The sequence below is a fragment of the Heterocephalus glaber genome, unplaced genomic scaffold (genome assembly GCF_053883595.1).
Source record: "Heterocephalus glaber isolate CG9 unplaced genomic scaffold, H.glaber_assembly_v1.0 deba00001600, whole genome shotgun sequence".
Taxonomy (NCBI): Eukaryota; Metazoa; Chordata; class Mammalia; order Rodentia; family Bathyergidae; genus Heterocephalus; species Heterocephalus glaber.
In genome coordinates, this window is record NW_028258372.1 from 39,433,268 (window position 1) to 39,447,760 (window position 14,493).

At 53.4% G+C, this 14,493-nt stretch overlaps 1 protein-coding gene across 2 annotated transcripts; it reads right to left on the minus strand.

Annotated features, from left to right (window-relative positions):
* Positions 1–567: 567 nt before the first annotated feature.
* On the minus strand, positions 568–13,917 carry Chit1 (chitinase 1). 2 transcript variants are annotated; one of them, XM_004862188.3, is made up of 11 exons: positions 13,792–13,917; positions 12,799–12,828; positions 10,482–10,683; positions 9,909–9,965; positions 8,067–8,232; positions 7,733–7,857; positions 6,949–7,072; positions 3,633–3,818; positions 3,194–3,301; positions 1,496–1,622; positions 568–1,016 (listed from the first exon to the last, which is right to left on the minus strand). In XM_004862188.3, the coding sequence occupies exons 1-11, from the start codon at positions 13,814–13,816 to the stop codon at positions 772–774; spliced, it is 1,395 nt and encodes a 464-aa protein (XP_004862245.2). In that variant the 5' UTR covers positions 13,817–13,917; the 3' UTR covers positions 568–771. The 2 variants fall into 2 exon arrangements, with proteins under 2 accessions (XP_004862245.2, XP_087050045.1); XM_087193919.1 differs by having other exon boundaries at positions 605–1,016; positions 10,482–10,560; positions 13,792–13,910.
* Positions 13,918–14,493: the final 576 nt, after the last annotated feature.

The following is a 14,493-nucleotide window of genomic DNA, read 5'->3' on the forward strand; positions in this document are numbered from 1 at the left end:
ACCAAGATTCTGATTCATTCTTCAGCTTAAATACCTGTAAAATGAGGGTAGCAATTATGGCTGCGTCATCTAACTACTGGGACAGTAGATGAGCTAAGGCCTGTGAAGGCCCCCTGCGGGCTGCATTTCCAAGCCAACACTTAGTACCTGTATGGCTAAGAACACCTATTGTAAAGCCTAGGGCAAGGGTACGCGGCTGGTGTGTGTGTGTGTGTGTGTGTGTGTGTGTGTGTGTGTTTGTGTGTGTTCTCTGCTTCCATCTACTATCCATCTTGTGATACCACAAGGGGGGTTGTCTACAAGAAAGGTCCTGTCCCTCCAAAGGCTTCTGAGCCAATGAGCAGCACTCGCTCTAGATGCCGTCCCGTGTCCTGGCAGATGCCCACTGGAGGGTGGACTCATTGAAGTGGGACCTGGCACAGCCCCAGCCCATTCTGACTAGACCACCTTTCCATCTGGCTCTGACCTGTGCCTGCCTTGTACACCCCCCCTCCCAGGCTCCCCAAAGCCATTTGGAGTAAATGGTTATATAGAGAGCCTCTTTAGAAGTCACCACACCTGAGGGGAGAAGGGTGCAAATTAAAATTTTATTTTGCAAGTAAAAGAGGCATCCTGGGACACACAGAAAGGGAAGGTGAGGGAGAGAGAAAAAGGCCTGGTTCTGGAAAGACCGCAGAGAGGCTGCCTGAGCCAGTCCCAGCCCCAGCCCCCAGGGAATGCAGGGAGTGGGGTGCCCCAGGGATGCAGGCTGGGCTGGAGGGGTCCTGAGTCTCATCTCCAGGTGCAGCACTTGCACAAGGCACTGAACACCAGGCCTGGGGCACAGCTCTGCTGAAACAGCCGGCCCCCTGCGCAGGTATAATATCTGGACACTTCCTGAGGGCTGGGGTAGAGCCCATCGGCTTTGCCCTGGCAGAAGCTGTCTTGTCCAGGGCTGGGGTCTGGCTCGGGGTCAGAGGGCTGGCCAGGTGCAGGCACTTCAGGCTCTGGGGGGCCTGGAGACACGGATGGAACACCTGGGGAGACAGAAGATTCAGCCAAGAGATCCTGAACTCACAGGCCAACCCACAGGCAGCAGCCCAGCCCCCACCCCAGAAGCAGAGCACAGCCGGGCAGAGCCACATGTGTAACAGGCCGTGGATGGCCGGACACTGCCTGCGAAGCCCAGCCATATGTGGGGAAAGGGGTCCCACGCTGCAGGCCGAGCATTGCCTCCCTCTGCTGAGAGGGGAATAAGTTGTGTGCCCAGGCTGAGGGTCTTTGGAGGGAGGCTCCGTTACAACACCGGGCAGGCATGGCAAGGAAGGGGAAGAGGGAGAGCACAGAAAGAAAATCATTTCAAGCGTTTCCACAGCTCTCAAGGGTACAGGGAATTTGAGAAATAATACTGGGGCACAGTCATTTGTTCCGAAAGCCCAGCCCCTGCGATTACAGTGGCGGTGGCGGGGGGTGTGCCCACACCCAAGCTCCACCTCTGTCCCCCGCCCACACTCACTCAGCTCCCGCTGCAGCGTCCGGATGAGCGGGTACCGGCCCTGGCTGCAGAAGAAGCCCGAGAAGTCGTCCAAGTCCAGGGCCCACACCATGGCACCGCCCAGTCCCCTCTGCTTCACGTAGCCAACCTATGCCAGGGAGATGGAGGTGCAGGAGCCTGGGAAGCCAGGCCAGGCCAGCCCGGAGCCGCCTCCTCCTCCCCACAGGGCCCTTGCGCCCGGCTCCCGAAGGCCCGTGGCTGGTTGGGGATTCTGCAGATGGCCTTAGCAGCTGAGTCCAGACCCTGCTGACCACGAGCATGGCCCAGGCAGGGTGTGGTGGGGGTGGAGAGGTAAGAAAAGTAATGGCAAGTGGCCTGCACTAGCATTTTTGTCATCCTGGGCTGAGCCGCTGTTTGATGCACTATTACTGGTCGTGTTAGGTTCAGTCACCGCAGCGGACGCCTAGACTTCATAAGAGATCTGCATAGAGTTTTGCTTCCCTGTCTTCATGTCTTGATCCCCTTGAGGGCCTCTACTCCTCCACCAGGTCCCTGAGGGAACACAGGGAGGCTGTGTGTCCCCTCAGAGAGGGGGCAGAGAAGCTTTCCACCCCGCCAGGGGGCTACAGTGCTTGCCCTGGAGTGGGCTGAGGGTGTAGGATTGGGGTGATGTGGACCCCATGCTGGCCCCAAACTCCTCTCCTGCACCTCCCTCTACACTTGACCCTGCTCAGGGTCCCACTATGGGGTCTATGCCTTGTTCTCGGGGTCCATGTTTCCTTGCAATGTGTCCACCTCTGCATTAGGACTCATCTCGGCAGCCTCCTTCCTGCCGCTGTCCCTTCTTGTCCCTACCCTCATTGTCCCCCCCGGACTCTCCAGAGCGCCTGTCTGCACTTCTGGAAGACCCTGCCACTCAGCCCTGCACGATAATTGATGTGGGGCGGGCAGAGCAGTGCAGCGCTTCTCTCCAGGAGTGCGGATCTCCTGGGGGAAAGCCTGGAAACAAATAATGCACTCAGACTGCGGAAGACCAAGGGTCTAGAGGTAAATCCATGGTCTAAATATATTCCAAAGACTGCCAACGGGCTGAGTAAAACCATGCCCCCCCATGCATATTTTCCCTCTTCATCTGTTTGTAGAATTTGTTAGTATTTAATAAAATACAAATCCTTTCAAGCATGCAACTTTGAATGTAATCATCATGTGTTGCACACATGTACTACTAAAAAAAAAATTTAAAGACTATTACTCAATGTAAAGTCATGTTGTTTCAGTGTGTGTGTGTGTGTGTGTGTGTGTGTGTGTGTGTGTGTGTTTTGTGTGTGTGGTGCTGGGGATTGAACCCAGGGTCTCATCATGGAAGGCAAGTGCTCTACCACTGTGTTACATCCCCAGCCCGTTTTATGGGCTTACTAAGAGTCTTACTTACAGAGTCTTACTAAGTTGTCCTGGTTGGCTTTGAACTTTCGAGCCTCCAGCTTCAGCCACCTGAGTAGCTGGGATTACAGGCATGCACTACCAAGCCCTGCTTGTTGTGTCTTTTCTTAATCAATAGCTGGTAAAGGTACCAAATGCTATCACACAGAGATCTGAGAGATGTTGAGACGTTTACAAGGAGACAGATCCTTGAAGAGGTCCAGAATGCGACCATTCGATGTTACCGGCAGGTCTTAGGCTCCCTGGGACCATCTTGTTCCTAGCAGGGCCGGGCCTCACCTTGGCTTTGAAGCTCTCCACATCATCAAATCCCACCCACTGGTTATCCCGGAAGGCATAGGGCACCTTCTGGTCCTCAATTCTGCGCTGCCCCTTCCAGGAGCAGACCTGCGGGAACAGAGGGTGGTGGTAGGGAGGAGGAGGAGGAGGAGGAGGAGGAGGAGGAAAAGGTTCCAAAGGCACCACCCTTCCCAGCAGAGGGGACCAGAGACTGGAAAATTCCTGTCTGAGGAAGCCTGGAGAATACAGAAGGTCCTAGATTGAAAGGCCTAAAGTTCAAACTTGAGGCACTTGAACTTAAGAGTAAATCCAAGGTGACAGGGTTGGGATGGAATCTACCAGGACAGAATTCTCACTCCGAAACTATGGGAGAAGATCCCCTCTCACCTCCCAGGCAGCCCCTGGCCCACAATCCTCAGGATGTCTAGGAGTTCCCCACCTCATAGTAAGCCAGGAGTCCTTCTCCTTTAGTGAAGGGGCCGGGGGCACCAGGCCCTGTGGCTGGGTCCCCCACTCTGGTGTCTAAGGAGGAGGCCAGGGTGAAGGACCGTCCGTAGGTGGGCATGCCAAGGATCAGCTTGCTGGCGGGGGCTCCCTTCTGCAGCCACAACTGTACAGCAGCATCCTGGTGGTGGAGAAGGAGGGCTTGGTTAATCTCCTCTACCTGGGCCTGGCTCTGATTGTTTAGGGATGGGGGTTTGGAGGAGTCCAGAAAGAGCTGCAGGGCAGAGACTCCCCTACTGGAGATTCAAGGGCCTTCGTTAGCACGGCAGCACCGCCCATCTTCTTTAGATCCAGTTGTAGTCAGCTTGCTGTTGCTGGGACAAATGCCTGACTCTGGAAACTTGAATGAGCAAAGATTTATTTTGCCTCACAGTTCCAGAGGTTTCAGTCCTTGCTCAGCAGACTCCAAGACAGAAACATCATAGCAGAGGAAAGCTACTGAATTCAAGGTGACCAGGAGGCAGAGAGGGAGTGACAGAACCAGAGAGGAAGGGTTGAGGGACAAGGCATACACAGGTGACCCACTTCCTCCACCTGGGTCCATTCAGAGGTCAGCGCCCTCATGGCCCAGCCACTTCTCCAGGCCCTGCCTCTCAACCCTGCTGCACTGGGGAGCAGGTCCTGAAGGCCTGAGTCTTCGGGGAAACCTTTTGTATCTAAACCATGACAGATCCTGCCTAAGGCCCTGGGCCCCAGTGAGAGAAGCTGCTGGCTTTGGAGTCAGACAACTACTGCCTGAACAAACCCATACTTTCAGCCCACTGTGTGCCAGGCTCTGTCCTAGAAGACAGGGATGCATTAGGGAACAAAGCAGACAGATCCCTGCCTTACTCAGCACCTTGTTTAAAGTGGAAATAATACAAAACAGCCATCTCAACAGTGTTGTGCGCACTGTATGAGGCCCAGCACAGTGGGCCAGGGGAGCTAAGACCATCATCACTATCATTTCTGTGGTTAGAAGTTTCGGCCGAGTACAGGAGCAGGGCCTGTGCCTGCTGTGCTTCTCTCATCCCCAGAGCCTGGAGTGCTGCCTGGCAGCTCACTCAATGCCCTGCATCCTGACCTACTTCTGAGCAAGGCCCTCCTGCGGTTATGTGTCACTGGGTATGAAACTCCTGGGCCTGGGCGGAAGGAGGTATGCGATGTAAGTGTATATATTTTATATTTATATCATTTTTTAAGGCTGGAGGCTTGAATCCAGGGCCTTCAGTCTGACCTACATCCTCAGTCCTTCTTTTATGTTTCTATTTTGAGGGTCTCACTAAGTTCCTCTAATTTTCGGTCTTCCTGTCTCAGCCTCCTGGACTGCTGGGATTACAGATGTACATCACCACACCTGGCTATAAGCATGTTGAATAAAGGGATGATAAAAATTCTTCCCCCAAGCCAAGATGATGGCCCACTTTCCCCGGAAATCACCTTAGTTGAGACCAGCTTGGATTACTGTGTGTCCTCCTAGGGAATCAGTTTTCACTACATTGATTTCTTTTCATCCGTTTACATCATTTATCTTTGATCACACCTGAGCTTTTGAGGTTAGCAGTCTGCTGACCTATGCGGGACTTTCACAAGTTTGGGGGCCTCTGTCCCTGGCCAGAGCAATCTGCAGACACCGCATGGCAAGCAGAAGGCCCTGTGTCAGAGGAGAAGGGACCCTTCCTCCGTGGACCCAGGCAGGCAGCACAGGGAGCCCTTGGTGGTGGGATGTCACCCTACTCTCCCAGCAGCTGAATGTCCTTGTGTGTCTCCTCTGTGGGTTGGGGTTCCTCAAGGACCCAGCTTCCTTCAAAGCCCGCTCAGTCTTCCAGACAGGGTGAGGGGCCAGGCTCGGGAGAGAGTCCCAGAGGTCAAAAATGTCGCATTGCAGGGGACACACCCAGGTATGGGAGCCGCACGACCGAAAAGCTTTGAACTTAGGGCTTTAAGAAAGAGAAATAATTTCTCATTTTTTATGGCTGAGTAGTACTCCATTTTGTTTTAAAAATCCCCACATTTTCTTTATCCAGTCTCTAGCTGATGGGCATTTGGCTGTTTCCAAGTTTTAGCTATCACAAACTGTGCTGCTGTGAACATGGGTGCACATATATCACTGTGGTATGATTCTTTTAATTCTTTGGGGAAGATACCCAGCAGTGGAATAATGGATGCACATTGAGGCAATACTCTTAAGTGAAATAAATAGGACACACATGTATAAATACAGAATAGTTTCTCTGGTGTGAGAAACTGAAAGTGTAAATAAGGACTAAAATGTATAATAGGTCATGTGAAATAGGAAGAAAAGGGGCAAACGGGAAGGAAGTGGGAGGGCTAGGGGAAAGGATAGAAGGGAATGGGATTAATATGAGAAAATGGAAAAATTTGAACAAAATCTTTGTAAATAGGGAGGAATGGAGGGGTTGAAGGGAGGGCTGGGCAAGGGTGAAAAATAAGAACCAAGAGAGACTATGTAAAGGTGCAAATTTCCAATGATGAATGTCATTATATTGTAGACCTAAAATGTACCAATGATTAGAATGAATAATTGATAATGCAAAATAGGAAGAAAAGGTCCAAAGGGGTAGGGGTAGTGGGAGGGGCAGGGGAAAGGAAAGAAGGGAAAGGAAAAATGATGAGAAATGGAAAAAATGGAAATAAAGTCTTTGTAAATAAGGAAGGGTGGAGAGGGTGAAGGGAAGGCTAGAAATGAGGAAAAAAAAGAAAGAAAGAAAGAATACGGTTATCCTTGACTTTTGAGCTCTCCAGGCTTATAAAAAATATCTAGATTGCCAAGGAAGGAAAAGTTAATTGCACAGGAAAACCAACACACTGCAGTCCAAAACCAAGCCAGCCCTTTCCATGGGCCAGGGCAGTTTGGTAAACGCCCAGCCCTGAAAGCACCTCCTGGAAGTCAACTGGTGACCCATTGTCTTGAAAGAAATGGGGTGAGGGCGTGAGGGGGCAGAAGGCTGGTGGAGGCTCAAGCTCTGAGAGGGGTCGCCCCGCCATGCGTCACTTGTTTGGTGTGCTAAACTGGTTTTTCTGTCACTACCAGCCAGGATGCTGCACAGAAGTGAGATTTCCCCCTCAGCAGTGGCACAGAATAGGAAAGTTTAAAAAGCAAGCAAAGAAACAAATGAAAATTCCTGGTTTTCTTTGTTCCCTGCTTGGTTTTCCCATTTCTTTCTTCCATTAGGTCCCTTGAGGTTCAGAGGGGCCCTGGGCAGGGCCCGCTGGACAGGGGAGTCCTGGCTCTTCCTTGGGCCTCTTACCACATTGTATTCAGCCACGGTGCCACTCTCCCCCTGCCGCTTGTACAGGGGACTGTGATGTCCCGTGACCTTGTCCCAGGAGCCATGGAAGTCGTAGGCCATGAGGTTGATGAAGTCCAAGTCCCTGCAGGAGGCACACAAAGAGGGGTGAGGGCTAGTGATTGGGTGTATGGCCTGGGGTTGGGGACTGTGGGGCCAGACGGGGTGGTGGGCTCTCCCCTGGCTCTGTGGCTAGCACTCCAGCCCTTCCCATTCCCACTGTGAGGTGGGCAGCTCCCCCCATGGTCTCCCCACCGTCTTGGCCCCCACTACTGCTTGCAAGAAGGACACCTGGGGCTAGTTTGTCATTTTGTGGGGAGCTCTAACTTCAGTGCGCTGGAATCTGCCTGGAGATCTCTCTAAAATGCAGCTTCTTCCTGGTGGGCTTGGTGAGGGCCCGAGAATCCACTCATGTGCCTGCCACACTCCAGGAGCACCACAGTGAGGAGCCGGGAGCCAGACCACCACTCTCTTGGAGATACTTAGGGGCTTCCCTCTTGGCTCCCCCTACCCTGGGGCTCTGTTTAAGAGTGAATTCCCAAGGAAAAAGGAAAAGATGCAAAATGAAGGGTCTGGCACAGTGAGGGAGGCACAGCTAGCAAAGCCTCAGGTAGTCGCGCAGTAACACTTGGGGGGTGAAGACATGCTCTGCTCTGGGGAAGCTCAGTGCCCCCTTTGCCTCTCCTGCCTCAGGAGACCAAGGTCCAAGTCACAATGCCCAAGGTCCAGTGGGCATAGCACTCACGGAGCAAGTTTGTCCACCTCGTAGCCAGCATCCACAAAGTGTCGTCCGGCGGGGACAGCCGCACTCAGCAGGAGCCTTTCCCTCCCTGAGGCCCGGGCTTCCTGCCAGAAGGCCTCGGCCAAGGCCTGTGGGGACAGAGGCAGTAAACACCCAGGGAGGCACCTGGAGGCGCCAGGGAGCTTGTGGCCTTCACTCTCACAGGCTTCCACACTGACTGCAGCAGGGCCAGTCTGGGCTGTGTAAATATGTGGGGTCAGAGCAGCACCCACAAGCTGTGAGGCTACTGCTCTGGGTCCCCTGGCAGGCAAGGTGATGCTTGTCCCACCGGTTGTACCTGCACGAGGGCTGTGAAGTGCTGCTTGTCCCCGGCCGGGCTCCCCCGGCTTCCTGGGTACTCCCAGTCTAGGTCAAGGCCATCAAAGTCGTATGTTCGCAGGAACTTGACGGCGGAGTTGACAAAGACCTGCCGGTTGTTGGCTGTGGCCACCATATCTGTGAACCTGTGAGGTGGTGGCAGAGGGTGTGAGGTAGCCTGAGGGCAGACGGAGGACCACTGTCTCCCTGCAGGGTGACTTAAAACACTTGGGATGCTGGTGTCCTTGGGTCTAAACCAGGAGGGACACTGGGTGGACTGCTTCGGGGGTTGCTGAGCCTGTTAGCAGGTCATGGGTCTGGTTAAGAAAAAGGAACAACAGAAGTGCTTCTTGCCCCCCAGATGTTGATGTCACCAGGCACAGTGACTTACTAGCTGCCGGGCTGCCACCCTGTCCCTGGACGGTCCCTCCCGAATCAAGGCACACTGCTCCCACCCCACTGCCATGCCACATGGACACTGAAAAAGAAGACCAAGCTGGGTGTGGTGGCCCACAGCTGTAATCTCAGCACTCTGAGAGGCTGAGGCAGGAGGATCAAGGCCAGCCTGGGCAATTTAGCAACTTAGCAAGACCCTACGGCAAAATCAAAAAGGGCTGGGGATGTAGTGCAGTGCAAAGTCCCTGGGTTCAGTCCCCAGTGCCTCTAGAGAAGAGAAATGGGTTTCTGAGATGTGGACGAGAAGGGAGGTGTGACCAGGCTGGGAAGGATCTGAGTAAGCTGGAAGCTGCTGTTCAGTCCCCTGGCGAGTTTAGTGGTCACGTGTTCCTAGCCTGCCTTTGTAGGGTGCTTCCTTCTGTCACCATCACTAGTCCAGAGCCCTTTGAAATCCCCACGGTACCCGGGAAGCATCCCCCGACAGCTTCCTTCCTTAGTAGCTCCATAAGCAGTCTCTCCATTTCTTGGGGTCTTTAGCTCCTTATAGACTGATCCTATTTTAATTTACTCTTAATAATTTCTAATTTAATTAATAGTGGCAGGGATGTAGCTCAGCAGCACTGCACCTGCCTGGCAAGCACAAAGTTCTGAGTTCAATTCCTGGTACCGAAGGAAAAAAAAATAATGTCCATGTGCCTGGGGACACCAGGCTAAAAACACCTGCATGTCAAGGAAAAATTGGAGGATAAAGATTATTTTGGGAAGATGAGCCAGAACATTCATTAAATTCTCAAAAGGGCTCATGATCAAAAAAAGAAGTTTTAGAAACACTTAGTTAGAACCTTGGGAACCTATATTCTGATTTTTGTAGAAAAATCCAGTTCACGGCTGGGGATTTAGCTCTGCTTCTGCCGCCTGCCTCAAATGTGCAATGTCCGAGTTCTAGCCCCAGTACCAAAAAAAAAAGAAAAAGAAAAATCCAGTTCCAAATATTCTATTCCACTATCTTTATAGATTTTTTTTAAAAAGGTCCCAGAAATGCCAATAGTTTGGCATCCAAGCTCCATTTCCCAGACCACCCTGAGGTGGAACAAAACGCTTCCTCAGATAGATGTCTGGTTGCAGGGCTCAGAAGACACACCCTGTGCATTGTCTGGGATCAGTGGGGACTCTCCAGCCATCTCACAGAGGAAGGGACGGAGGAAGTCAGAGCTCCCTGGGACATTGTTAGTCATGCTTCTGACAAGATCGGGCCACCCCCTATTCTGCTGTGCCCCTGCCAGACCACCATGAACCCAGAGAGAGAGTCAGCCCCAAAAGGGCAGCTCTCCCTCTCCCACCCCTCCGCTGGGCTGGATTCCATGTCAATGGCTCTTCTGGTTCCCGTCCCCGGGCCCTGCCACCCAGGTGCCCGCAGTCCACTCACTTCTGAGTGCCGAAGCTCCAGCCACCCAGGGCTAGCAGGGTCCTGAGCTTGGGGTTCCTGTGAATACAAAAGATGCTTGAGGATTGAGCCCAACAGCTCATAGGGCTTCTGGGTAGAAGCAATAGGGTTGGGAGCTGGGGATGCATAAGCCCAGGCTTCTCTCTGGGGGAAGAGAGAGCCTGTGTGTGGTCTGTAGGACCTGCTGTCTTTCTGGGGAGACAGCACTCACGTGTGCACACACAAAGAATCCAGGAAGCAGGTAATCAGGGTCCTCAGGGAGGCTTTGTAAAGATGGCCTTAACACTTGAGCTAAAGAAAGGATAGATTTTAGGGCATTCCTAGAAGGAAGGATTTTCTCTGGAGAGTAAACAAGTTCCAGGCTCCTGAGTTTGCTTGGATCTAAACTGGAAGGGCCCTTAACAGTTCTCTAATCTACCCCACCTCTTCCACATAAGCATGCAGAAGCCCAGAGGGGGGATGTGACCCGAAGCCACACAGCAGGTCTGTGGCAGGGATGCAGGAGGTGTCTGGCTCTGAGAACCCCCCAGGGGGTCCCTCTTCCCCTGTGCTCACATCTTCTTCAGGCCATTGAAGTCCTGGTAGAGCTGCTTGTCATTCCACTCCAGGGAGCTGAGCTGGTGGCCACTCATGCCTGCGAAGGCGTAGATGAGATGTGTGCACAGGTTGGGGTCCACGGTCCCAGGCAAGAAGCGAGCCGCCCCCTCTCTGTACTGGGCCCAGTTAGTGAAGTAGCAGACCAATTTTGCTGCAGAACCTGGCGAATTTGGGCAAAACCAGCACCGTTGTCAAAAGGGTGGCTGGGACCAGCGGTGCCCAGGCATCTGTCTGATGAACAGTGGCCTGACAGTCAGAGACCGCATCTGCTTTGGTGCAGGACAGCATCTCTCAGTTAGGAAAACGAATTCAAGGCCAGCTGTGGGATCCTCAGGTCACTGAGTGGCCAGGGCACTGTTGCCATGGTCATTTCGCCATGTGCGAGCTGAGGCTCATAAGCTGGGACCTGTCCCAGGCATCAAGGCTGCTAAGAGGGTGGCATGGGGGCCCAGGACCCAAATCTCCTGACCCCTTGCACCCTTGAAAGAGCCCAAGTCCCCAGGCAGCCTTCCCTGTCCCCAACTGGACTCTCCCCTCCAGGGCCAGACCTGTCCCAGAGAGCAGCCCAGGCAGCCCCAACACAAGATGCAAAGGGAATTAAACATAGTATGTTCCTCTGCCAGAGGAAGGGAAGCAAGACTTTGAAACCCTGCTGGGAATATTTCAGAATGTTAATTAAAATGCAAATGAATAGAGCAGCAGAGAGGAGGCCCGGGTTTTTGGATCCAGTTAGTTTATGCTTCTTTAATCTTGCATCAAAGTGGTTTGCTTTAACTTCTTAGCCCTTGTGGAGAAGATATGTTTATCAGGATCACTGCCCATGCGCTAAAAAAGAGCTTATTTTATCTCAGAAGAGGCAGCTTATCTCTGGAGTCCTCTACAACACGTGGGAAGACTCGGCAGGAGAGGCCCTGTTTCCAGTGGGATCAGGGTCACGGCACCCAGAGGTCAGCCCTGTGCTGGGTGGCCCGGGACATGGGAAGGCAGAACTTGTATCTGCATCTGCCAAAATGGACTACAGTCTGTGTCTCCTTGGGCATCGCCCCATCTGAAATGGCAGTGAGATCTCTGAGGTCTCTTCCCATCCTAACCCCTATGATGGGAGGTTTGGATGAGCCAACACTTATGCCATGGACTTGGAGGAGTGGTGATTTGGACAGCAGTGTGCCTGTACCTGTACCCGGCCCCAAGACCAGCACATCCCCACTGGGCTGGCAGGAGGATGGAGGACAGCCAGGGTGCAGAAAGCTGTAAGAGAAAGCACAAAGGGCGACCTTAACAGAGGTCACCTGGGAGCAGAGCTTGTTGGCAGGGCCAGGATACAGCCCTCAGCGAGCTAGATGGAGGCCAAAAGGGGAAGGAGAAGATCGGCCCAGAGCTGGACCACCCAGGAAGGAGCCAGAGGCTCTTGCTTGCCATGTCAGGCTGCAGCCTATCAAATGCCACCTGTGGATTTTGTGTGGTGGCAGCAGTAAAGAGGGGTGAGTAGCTGGGCGTGATTCAACATGCTTGTGGTCCCAGCAATCTGGAAGATTCAGACAGGAGGGTGGGAAGTTTGGGCCTACCCGGGTGACAAGCCAACTTAGGGAGACCCTGGTCCAAATGAAAATGTGCAAAGAGGCCTAGGCATGTAGCTCAGGGGAAAGGCTGTGGCTTCAGTGCCCAGCACACCCAAAATAAAACATGGTGATGGTAAATTGACTGGTAAGAGCAGGGACCCTGGAGTGTCTATGCCTATCCCCGCCTGTATGACCAAGGTGGGAATGTATGCCCAGTTCCACAGCTCAGTGTGAAGGGCAGCAGCCTCGGGCTGAGGGTCAGGATGAACATTCCTGGACCACAGAGCCCCAAGGAGCAGGTGGGATGGGAAGGGGACCCTGAATCTGAGTTCCTGAGAATCTCCTGGGGCTAAGGACACAGAGCTGCCTAAGACCTGGGTTCCTTACCTCTGGGGACTGAGTTGGCCCGGGAGACCTCGTGATGCAAACTGGAAAGCATGTTTGAGTGCTGTGAGTGACAGAGGGTGGCAAGGGCTCAGGGGAGGCCCTAGGGAGCCTGACAGTTAAGCTGGCCCCATTGACAGCCAGGAGGTCAGCACATGGGCAGGGGCAAGACCTTCCTTGGAGAAGGAACATCAGGGCTATCCGAGGGGCTGAGCTTTGGGGGAGCCCCGGCTCTCAGAGGGTGTGTGCAGAGGGGCGGGGCGGGGCGGGGAGCAGAGCCCAGGGAGGGGCTGAGTTGACTCAGGGTTGGGGTCAGGGCAGATGCCACTTACCCCACTGGACCACCAGCAGGAACATCACACCTGAGATGACAAGAAACAAGGTAGGGGTCACGTCACCACTCTTGCACCCCAGACCCCATCTGCTGACAGTAGCACAAAGGGTGGAGGTGGTCAGGGAGGGCTGGTTTCACTTGAAACAAACGTCCTCCTTCCAGGTAGGACCCAGAGTGGGTTGTGTCCATCCCTTCACCCAAGCCAGATAGCAGGGATCCCCTTTCTGGCCAGGGCTGGTTCTAGAAGCTGATGCTCCCTGAAGGTGGTGTGGATTTAGGATGGAGGGGAAACCGCTGACATGTGAGAAATTCACAGACAGCTTCTCTGTGGAGCAAGAAGAAAACATGTCCTGGGGCTGGGGGGAGCCCATGTAGAGGGGCTGGGCAGGGAGACCCTGGGTCCAGTAGGTTATGGTGCCTCTGCTGTGATTCACGGCTTCTGCTGCTTTCCCTGCCCACTGTAAGAGACTGGTGGCATAGTGAAGTCCTGGAAGATCTAGAGCTGGCAAGCTCCTTCAAAAAGTTTTCTTCCACTTTCCCGGTGACCTCAGGATTTCTCTTAGCCTAATAAAACCTGCAGGAAAATTTGCAGGGACATCCAAGGCTGCCCTTTTGCAGGATGTCCGACAAGCTTGGGGTTGGAGGAAGCCCTTCATATGGGGGCTTCTTGGGTAAGGCCAAAAGGAGGGACTGCAAACACAGGAGAGACAAGACACCTCGTGGAGGGACTTGCTGACTCCGGGTTTCCAGGTCAGAAAGAGGAAAGTCATTCATGGCTCTTTGAGGAAAGCCTTGCCTTGCAACAAAGACTCTGGGACTGAAAGACAGGGCCCCAGGAAAGGCAGCCGGTGGTTTGCAAGCCAGGACCTCCCCAACCCCCTGAGCCCTCCCCCTTCCTTGCAGAGAGTAGCTTTGAGCCGAGGGCCAGGCACGTGTCCATCTCCCTAGGGCTCTAGAGGCCCAGCCCTCTCTCCCGCCCTTGCTCACGTACCTGCCCAGGCCACAGACGGTGCCATGATGCCAGCTCAGTGACGGGAGAACTCTGCCCAGTGCAGATGTGCTTTCCAGGTGCAGCTCTGCTTTTAACTGACCGCCCTGTCTCATGCCAGCTGGGAGTGCCTAAGTCCAGATGAGGAGAGAGCTGGGGGCGGCACGGGAGAGGTGGGGTGTCAAGTAGCGGGGGCGGGGCGGGGGGGTTGAGCAAATCAGACCCAAAGGCCTTTAGCAATTCTTACTTTTCTGGAACAACCATAAACTGGCCTCTTAGTGTTGCCAAATTGGGAGGCAGAGAGGAAGGTGGGAGGTGTTTGTAACCCTCCTGCCGCCTGAGCATGACTCTGATCTCCTTCCTGTGGGTTGGTGAGAGCCACATGCACCCCCACACCTAACGGGCCCTTGGAAAAGAGAAATAACTTGTGAGCCTCCCAGACTCATCTCCTGCTTCTCCGCGGTTTTCTCTTGAACTGTTTCTTTATCTGCAAGATAACAGGATTGCAAAGGAAACTTTTCATGACAGTGATTTGTGTGTGTGTGTGTGTGTGTGTGTGTGTAAGTACTAGAGACTGAACTCAGGGCCTTTGCACTGAGCTACACCCCCAGCCTTTTATAATTTTTCATTTTAAGATAAGATCTCACTAAGTTGATAAGTTTCCCAGAAACTTAGTATCTTCCTGCTTCAGCCTCAAAGAGTGCT